This window comes from Lycorma delicatula, chromosome 12 (assembly GCF_047948215.1).
Source record: "Lycorma delicatula isolate Av1 chromosome 12, ASM4794821v1, whole genome shotgun sequence".
Taxonomy (NCBI): Eukaryota; Metazoa; Arthropoda; class Insecta; order Hemiptera; family Fulgoridae; genus Lycorma; species Lycorma delicatula.
In genome coordinates this window covers 49,627,473-49,642,774 of record NC_134466.1, presented here as the reverse complement: position 1 = coordinate 49,642,774, position 15,302 = coordinate 49,627,473, and the positions used below count along the sequence as shown (strand labels likewise).

At 28.8% G+C, this 15,302-nt stretch overlaps 1 protein-coding gene across 4 annotated transcripts in view; it reads right to left on the bottom strand.

Moving 5' to 3' along the window:
• Window positions 1–13,556, bottom strand: part of LOC142333121 (putative cystathionine gamma-lyase 2) — a 32,155-nt gene extending 18,599 nt beyond the window's left edge. Inside the window, exons 1-5 of one of the 4 annotated variants that reach the window (XM_075380047.1) lie at window positions 13,298–13,556; window positions 10,252–10,419; window positions 3,907–4,094; window positions 2,151–2,250; window positions 187–321 (exon numbers count right to left, since the gene is read on the bottom strand). In XM_075380047.1, the coding sequence (XP_075236162.1) occupies window positions 187–321; window positions 2,151–2,250; window positions 3,907–4,094; window positions 10,252–10,419 (591 nt within the window). In that variant the 5' untranslated portion in view covers window positions 13,298–13,556. Of the gene's footprint in view, window positions 1–186; window positions 322–2,150; window positions 2,251–3,906; window positions 4,095–10,251; window positions 10,420–10,888; window positions 10,986–11,161; window positions 11,273–13,297 lie in introns of those variants that run through there. The other 3 variants (XM_075380048.1, XM_075380046.1, XM_075380045.1) reach the window with 3 other exon arrangements.
• Window positions 13,557–15,302: the final 1,746 nt, after the last annotated feature.

The window sequence follows — 15,302 nt, the reverse complement described above, 5'->3', positions numbered from 1 at the left end:
CAACCTAGTAAATTGTAAAATAATTATTTAAAGTATTTTTTTTTGTTGGTATACCTATATATTAGCACACTTCCAATAAAAATTCTTAACATGTACAGTTTTCATAATACAAACATATTTCAGTAACTTTTTAAAGCTATATCATATAAATAATATAACATATAAGTAAATTAATATTTGTCAAACCTGGAAGTACGATGTTAAGAATGTATTATCAAGCACAATGATTACATCTTTCTGTTTCTTTTTTGCCAACTTACTAATCATTTCAACATCCCATACTCTTAGTGTTGGATTTGTTGGGCTTTCTAACCAGATCAACTGAAAAAGAAAAATCAAAACAAAATTTTACAAATCATTCAATAATATACAATTGAAAGTAATGCAGAACAAAATTTTAAGGAAAAACTGAATAAATTTACCCAAAAAAGAGAGAATCTTTTACAAAAGCAATCAGCTGCTTTTGTCTCACAAAAAAAATCTACCACTAAAATTTCCTACAAACATCTTTGCAAACAGGTAATTCAATTAAATATATCATAAAGAAACCATCAATACTAATAACCTCAAATAGGAAATCAAGAAAGGCCACAGTTATTAAAAATCTACAATGATTAATCCATCAATAGCATTAAAAAAAAAAAAAACATTATAATCATTAAAAGCCAACACTTCCTACTACTGTGAGTAACAACAGCAAATTTCTTTACTATGTATCAACAAAGTTTATTTCTAACTTAACAAATAGTTAAAATTTTATCTTAATATTTATATAATTTTTTTCATAGTGTATAATTATTTTAATTTATTTACTACCATTCTTATTTATCTTAGTTTATCTTATACATGATAGTGTTGTCTTGTTTAACTATGATCGTACATGTCTAAAGCATGAGACATATATAATTAAAATTAATTTTAGACTGCTGTTGAAATAGAAATAATAGAAGGAAAATTTTTTAAGTGTTTATATTTTAGTATTTTTATTCTGAATATTCATGTAAACAGTACTCACATGGTAAAAATCACAAAGTAATGTAACATTATTTTCAGAAAACTTAAGAACTTGGACATTCAAAGAATGTGACTGGGAGGTTTTAATGTATCCACCATAGAGCCTGGACCAGGCACCATCAGATTATTGTTTGTTTTAGTCTATGCAGAACTTCCTGAATGGTGTTAAGTTAGTTTTAAAGAGGCCTGTGAAAACCACACGTCACAATTTTTTGGCCAAAACCACAGAAGTTCTATAGTGATAGGATTATGGTGTTGCTGGAAAAATGGCAAAAAATTATCGAAAAAAATGATGCATGTGTGGTCTCATAATGTAATTTCCATTGTGACCAAAATGAATGTATTCAAAACTTACCTCCAATACACAATTAATAGATCGTTCATGAAGAATTGGATTAACAAAAAACGAAACCAAAGAAATCTGAAAGGCATCATTAAAGGAAATTTCGTTATTAGAATGTTAATGCATTTATCAGATGTTCAACATCATGTTCTTTCCTTTCTTTTTCCTGTTTAGCCTCTGGTAATTACTGTTCAGATATTACTTCAGAGGATGAATGAGGATGATATGTATGAGTGTAAATGAATTGTAGTCTTGTACAGTCTCAGTTTGACCATTCCTGAGATGTGTTGTTAATTGAAACCCAACCACCAAAGAACACCGGTATCCACAATCTAGTATTCAAATCCGTATAAAAATAACTGACTTTACTAGGACTTGAACACTGGAACTCTTGACTTCTAAACAGTAACATGATCAAAAAATGACATTCCATACTGCACCCAAATATAAAACCAATTTTTAGCCTAAAAATTTCTTAGTTGGAATCCAGGACAATTACAGTCCCTAAGTGATTTCGCTCAGTCTCCCGTTTAACATATAATAAAACATATCATGTTGCTATTTCACAATATTATACAAGTTTCTAATCACTTGATGGCAACTGGAATGAACAACAGTGCTACATGTGTATTCTGCTGAAGAAGAAACTGAATCATAACTTTGAAAAGATTTTGAGGAACCATGTTTCAAAAATTAGTTACGGTTAAATTCAACCAAACATTAATTAAAATTATGATTTTAATTTTTATAAGTTTAATTAGTTAATTAAAACTGAAATTAATATTTACATTACCTTGGTGTTAGGTTTCATGGCAGAAACAAATTTTTCTGGATCTTCAGCGTTTAAAAACGTTGATTCCAGTCCATATCGTGATGCAATATTTCTAAAGAATCTAAAAAGAAAGAAAAAACAATAAACAGATAACAAATACTGTGTGTATGGAACGAAAATAGCCCTGGGTTTTGATATACTCCTACTACTTCTTTAGGTCTATTAACTCTACTCCATCACAATTTATGATGAGTATCACAATACGTTATTTGTTGTGCTTACATAAAACCTTTGGTAACAGATTTGTAACAAAAAAAATGTTTCTATTAAATTTTTTTTAAGATTTAACTCATGAGTCATCCACCATTACATTAGTTATAATCCACCCATTTTTGTTTAAATAATGTTGTAGTAGTAATGATAAATTAATAATGACAATGGATAAGCTGTAGTTGCCATCAGAAAAAAATATTTATTAAAATAAATACTTTCGATTGTTATTAAAAAGCAATATAAATACAAAATTTTCAACAATAATGTTGTAATTAATAATGTAATAGCAATAAAAATGATGGATGATGAGATAAATTGTATTGTAATGCAACATAATTATATTTTAATAAATTTGTACATCATTTTATACATACACTAAAAATACAGCTCTCAACCTGCAAACAATTATAAAATATTAATATAGTTCATTCAGCCAGATAAGACCAGGATGACATTTATGTCTTACTGACAGTATTAAAATACGATAAGAGATTACCAAGTTAAATTATACAATTTGTACTTTCCTCACTCAACTATATATAATAGGTCTGAGAAATTACAATCCCCTAGATAAATATAAATGTTACGGACTTAGTACATGTTTTGGACATTTATGTACATTTAAACTTATGAATTATTTATCCAGTGGATTTTTGTGTACCCTATTGTTCTGAATGCTCAGAGCATGCATCTTCATGACATCTTTACATGTTGTGAAGCATCTCTCTCAGTGGGAGAGATTTTTCTCATGGAAACTAGACTTAGAGCCCAGTAGTAGTAATCTTAATTTTTATTACTTACTAATGTTTTGGATGAGATAGATAAAGTGAAGAAAAGAGCAGAAAATTACAAAAAAAAAATTGTTATTTAATGGTGACAATAGTTATTTTTCAAGAAATGGAGTAAGTTCAAATCACCGCTCTGCTGGAGTGGAAGAATGGGAAACTGGGGATACAAATAAACAAAGAGCACAATGTAATGAAAATTAATGAACAAATTGGAAGCGGCAGCATGAAAATATAAATATTGTAAACTGTTTTTAACATTAAGGGTTGATGAAATACCTGAAGATGGATCAAAAAACTGATAAAACTGGATAAAAAAACTGATATTAGAATGTAAACAACTGAAGAATTTTACCAAAGTGAAATCAATTTTACCAAAGAAGAGAAAGAAATCAAATCAGTAAAATAAAAGCAACTTAGATGAAGTTTTTAAAAAATTTAGTAAAAAAGATAAATGTTTTAATTCAACAAGAATGCTAAGTGGAACAGTAGCAAAAGAAAATATTTAATTAAATATAATAGAAACTAACTTTACAGGTAGACAAGAAAAAGATGGCTAGATTGTGCAAAGGAAAACTTAACAGTGGAGAGGAGGAGAAAGTTTTCAAAGAATGGTGGTGAGTCAAGAATTAAGTGGAGATATAGATAAACAACTTTTTAAAAACATAAAGGTTATATAAAGGAAAAGGATGATAATGATGTAAAAAATTAACACAAACCTGTTTGTACCACCATAAAGATCATCTACAGCAAGGATATGATCACCGGTTTGCAATAAAGTGACAACAGATGTCAGTGCTCCTAGCCCAGATGCAAAACAAATACCATATTTAGCATCATCTAAGGAAGCAAGGCATCGTTCCAGTAAATCTCGGCTTGGATTTCCTCCACGACCGTACTCAAATTTCTGTAAACACAATTATTTTATTTGCTTATTACTATATACTGATAAGCATAAATATCAATAGATCTCAATAATATCATAGATCTAAGTAATAAAAACGCATCCAGAAAATAGAAAATTCTATTTCATACATGCATATGACTTTCTCCAAACAATGCAAGTTAGTTATAGTTGCATAACTTTGTAAAAATTCTTAAGTCCATTAATATCAATAAAAAAGAATCTTTACTTCTTCATCATCTCAGATAAATAGCACAAAGTTTTACATAGTGTACATATGTGTGAAATTTAGCCTAAAGTTTTCATCAACTTGTAGGGTTAACTTGTAGGAAAAAAGTTCCTTATTATTTTAATATAAAAATAAAACAATAGTTTTTACATTTTAAATGAAGTTTATTAAACCACAAATATGTGTTATTTTGACTGACCATCTTTGGTATTTTTGAGGTAAAAATCATAATCCTGTCACATAGAAATTCAGTGTTTTCTGAACAAAATGCTGTGATAAGTTTTCATTGGCCAACTTTGTACCATTACAACAGTTTCATATAGAATGAACCAAATGATAGTCAAATGATGCAAGGTCAGTTCTGTATCCATCAAAACTTCCTGGCCAAGCTCTCTCAATTATCGACAGGTCATCAAAGATGTGTTGGAGTGGGAGCTGGTGTTGTGATATACCTTTCCTATTAATCAATTCTGGTCGCTTTATCTCATTTGGTTGGTATAATTTTTCCAGTTGTTAACCGTAGAGACTAGAATCAATCGTTTGACTGGGCGGCAGCAGTTCATAGGGAGCAATCCCTTTCCAACTCCACCACATACACAACATAACTTTTCTTAGTGCCAATCCTAACTTGGTAACCCACCGTTTACAGATCTTCACTTTGTTTCGACCACAATCTTTACATAAATGATTATTGTACATGATCACAGTCACAATATTTAATTACAAATGAGAATCACATTCTTCTTCTAATAAGCACAAGGACAACATTTTTTTAACACAATCTAATATAGCTCCTTGCTGTATAAGCTCAGTCTGAGGTGCAAACTGTCACTGAAAATACATTATAACTGTTATCTTAAGCATTTAAAATCTATGAAAGAAATACCAAATCACCACCAAATGCAAAATCTAACATGATCAACATCTTACATACAAGAAATATCTACCCTAAAAAAAATTATATGCAAATAATAGAAATATATTATGATGAGGTTATGACAAAATCAAGTGCAAGATGGTGTTCAATAAAGAAAGACGATGTAAATAATGACTGTTCTGGATAACCATTTCTTATGACCAAAGAACTGAAGCAAAAAATTACAATCAAATCCATCAGGGTAAAGGTACCAGTACTGAACAGGGGTACCAGTATTTGACAGTCTTAAAATAAAATTCATTTAATTAGCAACATAGCAACATTGGGGCAACCAAACTCAAGCGGCAGTTAAGTAGTGTATTCTGGTGGGCAACCAGAGAAGATTCTTCCTGCCAAGCATCATAGGAGGCCTTGGCCCTTCAGTAATGACGGCCTGTTCTCAACACCACGTATGCTTCTCTCACTAAGGAAGTATTTAAGAAGGTATTGTTCCTTATTTAACTTATTTCTTAATCCAGCGGTTGGCTATCTACAGCATACATACCACACTAGGCACACCAAACAACTTCTAATGGCATGTAGAAGCTCTAAGTTTTATATATCAATAATTTGGTTATGATTGACATAAAAGCCAGAACTGTAAAAGAGCCACATCACAAGTCACATCTCAAAATTGAACAAAATGTCATTTCTTGGAATCTTTCAACTTTGTATAAATCGAGCTAAGTTGATATAGTTTGAAAAATATATTTGGGAGTATGGCGACTCAAAACTTTACCCAAATCCCATAACATATATCACAATTAAAGTACGCTTATCACTCGATGAGTGAAAATAGGTTTCACAAAAAATTTCCATTTTTTATGTTATTTATTTTTTTTAATAGTGATATTAATTGGTGAGTTTTAAAATAAATATATTTGAATCGTAAAAACAATAAGTTCTACTTAATTAATGTTTAGACAAATTAAAATTTTTTTATTATTTTAATTCAGTTAAATTTTATATATAAATAAATATCAGGATAGATATTTGTTGATTTATTTATATTTTCAGAATACCATCTGTGTTAAATATGCCATAAAAGAAAAGGAAACTTGTTCATCGTCCATTTTAAGAAAATTGACAAAAGAATATGGATTTGTAGAACAAATCTTGCTTTCAACTGGTTGGTCATCTATTACACCCTGGATGTCATCTATTACGTTATATTATATTGCATTACTTCCATGGTTCTTTTGATTTCAGAGAATATATATTAATATGCAATGTCTAGATTTGGATAATACACAGGTGTTTGATAACTGTAATCCCTTTGTAACAAAAAAGTATCTGATGTTTTTGGCAAAGTAAATGTGTTTATTATCACACTACAACCAATTTTTGGTTTCAAATATTTTGAATCTCACCAGTGAAATAATATCACAGCTTCTGTAGTAGCTCCTCACAGAACTTTATAACGATCATAGTTCATAAAGATATTATTTCTTTGATGTCAAAAAGAACAAGTAACATGGTTCTTACTATGATTTTTTCAAAAGTACTTTTTTCTGAGGAGGACGAGATCTTAAACATCATCTGAACTCGGTTGTTTCCTCTTAGTATTGCACTGAAACATCCGCCTTTCCTCTCCAGAAATAATTTTAACACACCCATTCTATTATGTTCATTAAAAGTCCTTAAAACAGTTAGCATAATAATCGAAGTCACTATTTTAACTTACTATCCTTTAACTATTTATGATATTACTTAAATCTAAAGTTGTAACCTAATCAAGTACAAAATTGCACAACGAAGTCCCACCAATTGCTGGTAATAACCATAACACTTAGGTTCACATAGTGAGCAAACTTAACAAAACCCAAACAACTGTGTTATCTAAAAGTAACAATTTGAACATATTATTTCTGAACTATCGTACTTCTCAATATATTGATTATTTTAATGATCTGATCAAAAACCCAATTACTAGTAAACACTACAGTAAGCTATGGCATAAACAAAAAAAAAAAGAAGAGCGTAGATTTTATATAATTTTTCAATTTACTTTAAAAAATTCGCAGTAACATGCATTAAAATAAGTAAAAATGTAAATACACCGAATTCACAATAGCAAAGTACACGTTTATACTCAATTTCATTACACACTTAACTCTTCACATCGTTAAGTAATTGAACCACTGGTGGCTCACGTATAGGCAATGTGGAACTGCTGCACTTACTATGTCCACTTAATATTATCGATAACATTTAATACAGAGTCCGGCATATAAACCTGACGATTTTTGAGGGATAATAATCAAACTGTGTTTCGTACTATTAAAACATTTAATATATCAAATTAAAGATCAATTTTTGCAATTTATAGTATATTACTTACATAGATTTTTTTTATTTGAATATTATATCGTCCAAATGTTTTCCATTATTCCTCACACACTCACTTAACCTCATTCTAAAATTTGACATTGCTCGCTCAATCATCACTTGTGTGAAACCGCTTCAATTTCTCGTTGAATGGCCTTCTTGAGTTCTGCAATTGACTGTGGTTGACTACTTTGTTTGAGATACCCCCACAGAAAAAAATCACAACCAGCCCGATCAGGTGAACGCGCTGGCCAAGTTACGTCGTCAAATCGTCGGGAAATCAAACGTCCAGGAAAGCTTTCTCGCAGAATACCCATTGCGATTCTCACCGTACGGGCGGTGGCACCATCCTGTTGAAACCAAATTTCATGTCCTTGAAAGTCATTCGGTTTCAGTCGCAGAAATTCAATCAACGTGTTTACGTATCGATGAGATGTTACTATTACTCTGCAATTTAACTCCCCAAAAAAATACGGGCCAATTATGCCGAACTTTGAAGCACACTACACTGTAACATATTGACTGTGAAGTGGTTTTTCAAGAATTTTCCGAGGATTAGGCGAAGCCCAATAACGTTAATTTTGTTTATTCACAAATCCTGACAGATGAAAATGCACCTCGTCACTTAAAAGAATAATGGCATCCTGGTGGACATTTTCGAGCTGAACTCGCAAGCTGCTTTGCGAGACGCCCAATCATTTGCATTAAGTCGCTGCACTAACATCATCTTATACGGATGGAATTTCGGGTCGGCATGAAGAATCCGTCGTACACTTCGATCAGAAATGGCTAGCGCATCAGCATGTCTCGCTGCTGAACGTCGTGGAGACCACGTAACAGCTAACCTTGCAGCGTTAATGTTTTCAGACGTTCTCACATTCCGTTTTCGTCCTGTTGGTTTCATTTTTAAAGCAGACAATGTGTTCCTAAAATTCTTCACCCACAACAATATCGTATTCCTACTAGGAACAGACGCGTGTCGATTTAAATTGAAATGTCTGCGAAACAAACGCTGTGTTACAATAACCGAGTCATTATTTTTAAAATAGGCTTCAATAACAAACGCTCGTTGTTCACCCGACCACGACATACTGGCTACTGAAATAGCATGAATAGACCTGTTGATGTACAACACTCCCGCCTTCTCATTGACAGTGGTGCCAACATAACAATTACTACAAAATCGTCAGATTTATATGCCGGACTCTGTATAATGAATCATTTTTTCTTTATACTTTTACAATATATAATCCTTAAGCATAATGTCAGTAGCCATCCCACAGTCCCACAGTTTATGAAAAAGATACAAAAATCTTTGTTTGGAATTATGAGCTTCATAGTTCCAACGGTGTGGTGTTTGGCTGTTGTGCACATGCATACATAGGATACTGCCCACGAGGGTGAAAGAGCACTGTAGCTCGTGTAGTGCCAACTCTGGGTGCTGGTTGATGGTAGTTGTTTTTTACTACGTGTATGTACAGAAATTTCCTTGTTCATTTCCCTTTCTAGTTTAGTCGGTGGAAGGAATATGAAAGCGGTTTCATTGTTTTTTCAGTAGCGATCAGAAGATGGCGGAAAGCAAGGTCTCTTTGATTGCCAAATCTGTGCAAAAACACGCTGGAAGGGCGAAAGAGAAGGTAATTAGTAAAAACTAATTACGTATTTGTTTCTGTGTACATAGAAATTTAAACTAAGCACCACTGGACTATAGTGTCTTTAAGCGGAAATTTCATTAAGTTATTATATAATAATACTAAAAACTACTATCTGTATTGATATTTTATTATTTATTTGGTTAAACTGAATACAGTTTAAAGCTTTAAAGTTTTAAGCACAATGTGCTTAAAAACCATGTACCATATTCTTGAATGTAATAAAGTGTAGAATTAGATTATTATCCTGCTTCCAGCTATTCTATTTGATTAGTTTTTTTGGGGGGATTTTTATTTTACAGAAAACTTTAACCATGACCTTGAAAAGACCCAGAAAAAAAATTTCTGGATCAGCACCCCCACTAATTTTAGCTAAAATTTTTGCCACTGAATTGAACAATGTTTAATTATATTTATATATCCTTTTAACAGAAGTTTATAGTTTTAAAAACTGATTTTAAAAAATCAGTAAATAATTTAATTAAAGGAAGAAAGATTTGAGTAACTTCAGAAGTTGTATGTCTTTTCAGTTAACATCGATAATATTTAATGAAATCCATTTTAGTTAAATTGAAATTTATTAATTAAAATTTCAAGTTGAAATTTATGGATAAGTCAAAATATTAAAATGAAACTAATAATATTGTATTACTGGAAAAGCAAAACACCAAATAAATTAATACTGTCAAAATAGCATAGTAATGGACTACCAGCAACACTATCTACAGTACAAAATTATGAACTACAGCAATAAAGATTTAAGGGGAAGCGTTTTAAACTTGAATTTTAACTAACTGTATGCTTCTTTAAATAATACTATTCTCGGAAACTATAATGTAATATATTTTTGAAAAACTGGATTGTAATATTTATTGTTTATAAAAATTAAAATGTAGATTTTATTTTTTTACATACATGTAAACTCAATCCAAACCTGCACTGAGATAGTTCATTAATAACACTAAAATTAAAATTTCATGTTTGCAATATTTTAATTTAAAGTAAATAATATTATAATATGTAATTAACACTAACCGTTACAGTTGGTGCAATTTGCTTAAAAGTTGAAGAAACACAAATCGGTGGTACAACATCCATATAACCCCATTGTTCTGCTTCTTGACCAATAGTACATGCTTTTGTACCAAAATTTGGATCAATCCTCTTTTGAAAACCAAGAGCACGATTTTCTGGATAAGTCATCTATATTTTTAAAAAAATTCAGTTAATTTTTTTTACGTTTTTTAACATTCTTCTAGAGAAAGATATTAGATTATTTTAAATTAAAAATTTCTTTCTTAAGATTATGTAAAAATTATTCTTTTTTAACATAGTTTTCTTCAGATAATACTTTAGCTGGTTTAGTCACCATTCTTTCAAAACTAACATATTTCTATTAAACTTATTTCATTTTATGCATAATGCAAAGTAGAAAATTAAAAAATAAAATAGAAATTCTAGCCAAATTTTTTTACATACACTGATTATCAAGAAAACTCCAAATTGACTTAAAAATGGAGATCTCAAATTCTTTCTTTTCATTTGTATTAACACAAATTAAAAGAAACAGAGTCGGGATTACAAACCTCCCTTGAACTAATTGAGAATTTTGTTTAGACAGTGAAATACTGATATAACATATGGCTATATTGATAAATATTTCAAGTGAGACCTTAACAGTGATATTCTTTAATCTTTGATAATAATCAATCCAATTTTTATAGAAAACTTTCTCTTCCATCGTACCATCTTATTGCAACATTAACATCCTTTTTAATATTTTTGGTCTTGTTAGTTAAAAAAAAATTTAAATTACACTTTTATTACAAATCAGTATACTTTTATAGACATAATTTAAGGTAAAATTTCCTTATTTGGTATTGTTTAATTTCCAAAAGAATCTCCCATCTAATTTTAAAAGAGAAAATATAGTTAAAATAATTACCTGTACATTAGAGACTGTTATCTAAAAATAATACTGTGGTAATAAATTAAACACATTAAACAGGATATTTTATAAAATTAACATACAATTTACATACTGATTTAATAACGCTAAAATAAAATGATGATATCATCAGTGTGAATAATTAACAATTTTTTGTGCAGAGAATTAATTATTGCATAGTTACACCACAGTATATGCATCTAACTCCATTCATTATTAACATATTACCATATTCAGAGACATTATAATGCATAACAGGGAAAAATTTTCAGTAATGTTAGAAAACAATCCACTTAATTTTTCCTTTCTTAAACGTTCGGGATATCCCAAAACCAAAAATGGTACTAAATAAATTGATTAAAATATTCTGTATATATAGAGTGATTTCAAATTGCATGACAATCTCTCAGAAGATGATTCTATAACCAAAAATAAGAAAAAAGGTTCATATAAACATAGGTCAGAAAACAGTTCATTAGCGAGTTTTAGCTCTTGAAACGTTTAGCTCTGCTTTCTGCACCCTCTGTGAAATTAAACCATATTTAAATTCTTGGGGTAATAATTGAGGGGTAAATTTAGTGCTTAATTATAGTTTTTACTTTAAAAAATTGAACAAAATTGATCCCAGATCTCTATCTCACTTAGTTTTAAGAAAAACGGTATAAATATGAAAATGTTTTGTCAGAAAATTACCTTGTTTAGTTTTTTGAATAAACCTAAACAATATAACTATTGATAAAACCTAAACAATATAACTATTGATAAAACCTAAACAATATAACTAAATAACTATTGGTAAGTAGTTATTTACCAATAAACAAGTAAATATTTCTAGTGAACTTTGTAGTGAATTTAATTCTGAGAAAATTGATGTAAATTACTTCTATTAAAATTAAACACAAATTTCAGAAGTTCAATTTTAATAAAAACAAAACACAAATTGAAACAAAAAAGTGAACAATTATAAACAGAATAATTTTCATCAATGTTTGAACAATGTGATGTAAATGAAAACAAATAGAAAACTATCAATATCAGAAAAAATGAATAAAAATAGATTTAAAAAAATTAAAATCATATACTTTTTGGTTTTTCAAAAATTATTAAATACCAAAGTGGTTAAGCAGTTAAATGGTTAGCTGCAACCTAACCACTAAAGAACACCATATACACAATTTAGTACTGAAATCTGAATAAAAGCCTTTATCTTATTCTGAATAAAGCCTTAATGTGGATAAAGCTACCTTTATTAGGATTTGAACCTTAGAACTCTTGACTTCAAAATCAGCTGATTTATGATGATGAATCTTTTTATTAGACCAACCAGGTAGTATGATCTTAGTTCAATAATGAACTAATATTTTATATTAAATGAATTTTATAAATTATTAAACAGACTGTAGAAACAAAAAGAAAGAGTAATTGAAAAAACTTTATGGGTATTAAAATAAATTGTACAAAGAAGCAAAAAAATTGCTTAAAAATTTAAACCTAATTGGCCTTTAGTTGTTAAACACTTTTGGAAATTCAGCGGTTTAGTTGTTTTTAAGTTAAAATGTTTGAATATTTTGACTGATTAACCATATTTGATGAATTCAGCTTTGAATTTAAGTATTGATTTTACTTAAAAGTAAAATCTTTTATTTGTGGCTTTGGTTGGATGATCATTTAGTTACTGTATTACTCAACATACATTGCACTAAAATAAAATCTTTTTATTAAAATGTAGGAAATGATCTGCATCAAGAGGGCCCAGACTCCACCCAAAATTTAAAAAAAAAATTGTCTAATAAAAATTTTCTTATTTTTTTACAAATTTATTCAAAACAGTAAGTACAAATTCACGTAAATTTCATTGAAATTAATTTTTATTTTTATATGGTGAAATAATAAACACACACAAATTGATAAATTCTCTAATTTGCTTTTTTTTTAGTAAAAGCCTAAAAAAAATTACCATGAAATATTTTATTTTGAAATTATGTAGAGAACACTTTTCATTTTTTATACCTATAGAAAACAAACTAATTATAACCTGGGCATAATTTGTTAAAAGTATTATTTTAATAGAAATATTCATAAAAAAAAAATTTTGGTGAACGAAGTGAAAATCATAAATAAAATACCACTTACCTTTATGTATAATTATTATTTGACTAAAAACCAGAAAGAATACACGTCCAATCTAACATGAAATTAAAAATATATATTAGATCACAACCAACTGTTGAAATAATAAATAATTTATATTTAAAATTTGATTTTTAATTATTTAAAATAGATATAGATGATTCAAGCTAATCAACCACCAATATATAAAAATAATTAACGAACTGCTGAACGTAAGGCAACTGATATGAATACACCGATCTGGTTCTTACGACAGGAAGGTACTCACCTTGCAACTTTTTGTAAAAGGGTCAACTTTTAAACCTCCCGGTCGACAATAATCATTACTCCCACTACTACCGCTATCTATTAAATAATAACTAAACTACGTAATCCATGACGTAATCTTTTGATGAACACGTTAATATGCATAGATAATTAACATAATTTAGACTATTATTTGATAAAATCGTTCAAATTAAATGAAAATAGAGACATATATACTTAACTGTTTTTCAATAACATAGATCATACCAAAAGTAACAGTAATAGAAAATAGCAATAAACGTTTCATATTGCAAATAATATTTCTCGTTATCAATTTAAAACTTAATAAAAATTACTTTATGCACGATATTAGCCTATAATGATTTAAAAAGCAATCTCGCCTTCAATTCATTGCCAAATTGTATTACTAATATAAAAAAATCAAAATTTCTATTACATACAAATAATATTTCTTGTGTATAAAATTACACAATATCTAATCTTTCTTTGTAGAAAAAAAATTATTTACTATTTTTAATACAACTATATAAAAAACGACAAATTATCTAGTAAGCTACCAATTCTATAATTTAATAAAGAAAAGGAATTCTTCAGTGGAATAAAATCATTTTTAAGTTAGAAATGCAATTAAAAAAAAAAAAGTGGCATTCTATTATATTGCATTTTAAGTAGGTTTATATAGCTTAAATTTTCTAATAAATTTATGACTGGACTTCTGCTCCAACATTAATAACATCAGATGTACATGCAGTAGATCTCCAAAACAATTAAGATCAAAGATACACTTTAGTTCCCTATCCATTTAATCTTTTAAAAAATAAGAAACTAAGTATAAGTGCTGATTGGTGAAAAAGTATTAAATTTGACCAAGTATCTAATGTAACAATAACCCGGACTTAGATAACTTCAAGGTTTCTTCCAGACCAAGGATGTCCATCTAATATAATATATATTTCACACTGCAGTCCACCGCTCTACCAACTCAGCTACCAGATCATACATATATATATATATATATATATATATATATATATATATATGTAATATAAATCAACTCGATCCACCCAATTACAGAATTAATAAATCTTATCTTATTTTGTTGTTTTTCTACAAAATTACTTTCACAGGATCCCGCATCATTAGTTGTATGTATTTTTAAAAATGCGTATATGTAATTTAATAGGTATTATTACATATGATTATATGTAACAGATTTGGTAGAAATCTGATTATTTAATATTAATTGAAAATTATAATTTAGAATCATATTACTTTTGGATATTCTAGTTTAATTTCTAATTAATTTTATCTACATTAAAGTTAACTACGGAGTGACTGAAAAATAGACCCTTACAAGAACAACTAATACACTGAGGAATACATGCCCGATCTTTAATAAATTACAAAAAATTCTTATCTTTTAGTTCATTACTCCTCTGATATTGTTGGACAATATTCCCCATAAGTCGGAGTTGATCATCATTTCGTTTATTTGTTTTTTGTTGCCAATCATTTAATAGCTCTTTGGTTTGATATACAGTAATTCTTCTTATCTTAATTTGTGTTCATATTCCCTAGTTTTCAAATTTTCTCTCTCTTTATAGTCAACATCCTCTTTAATATTTTTATTCTTTCCTTAGACTAATGTTTTCTTCCTCTTTACATTTATGATCTTCTCTTAATGTTTTTATTCTTTTTTTGGTTTATAATTTTCTTTCTCTTTATATTTATCATATTCTCT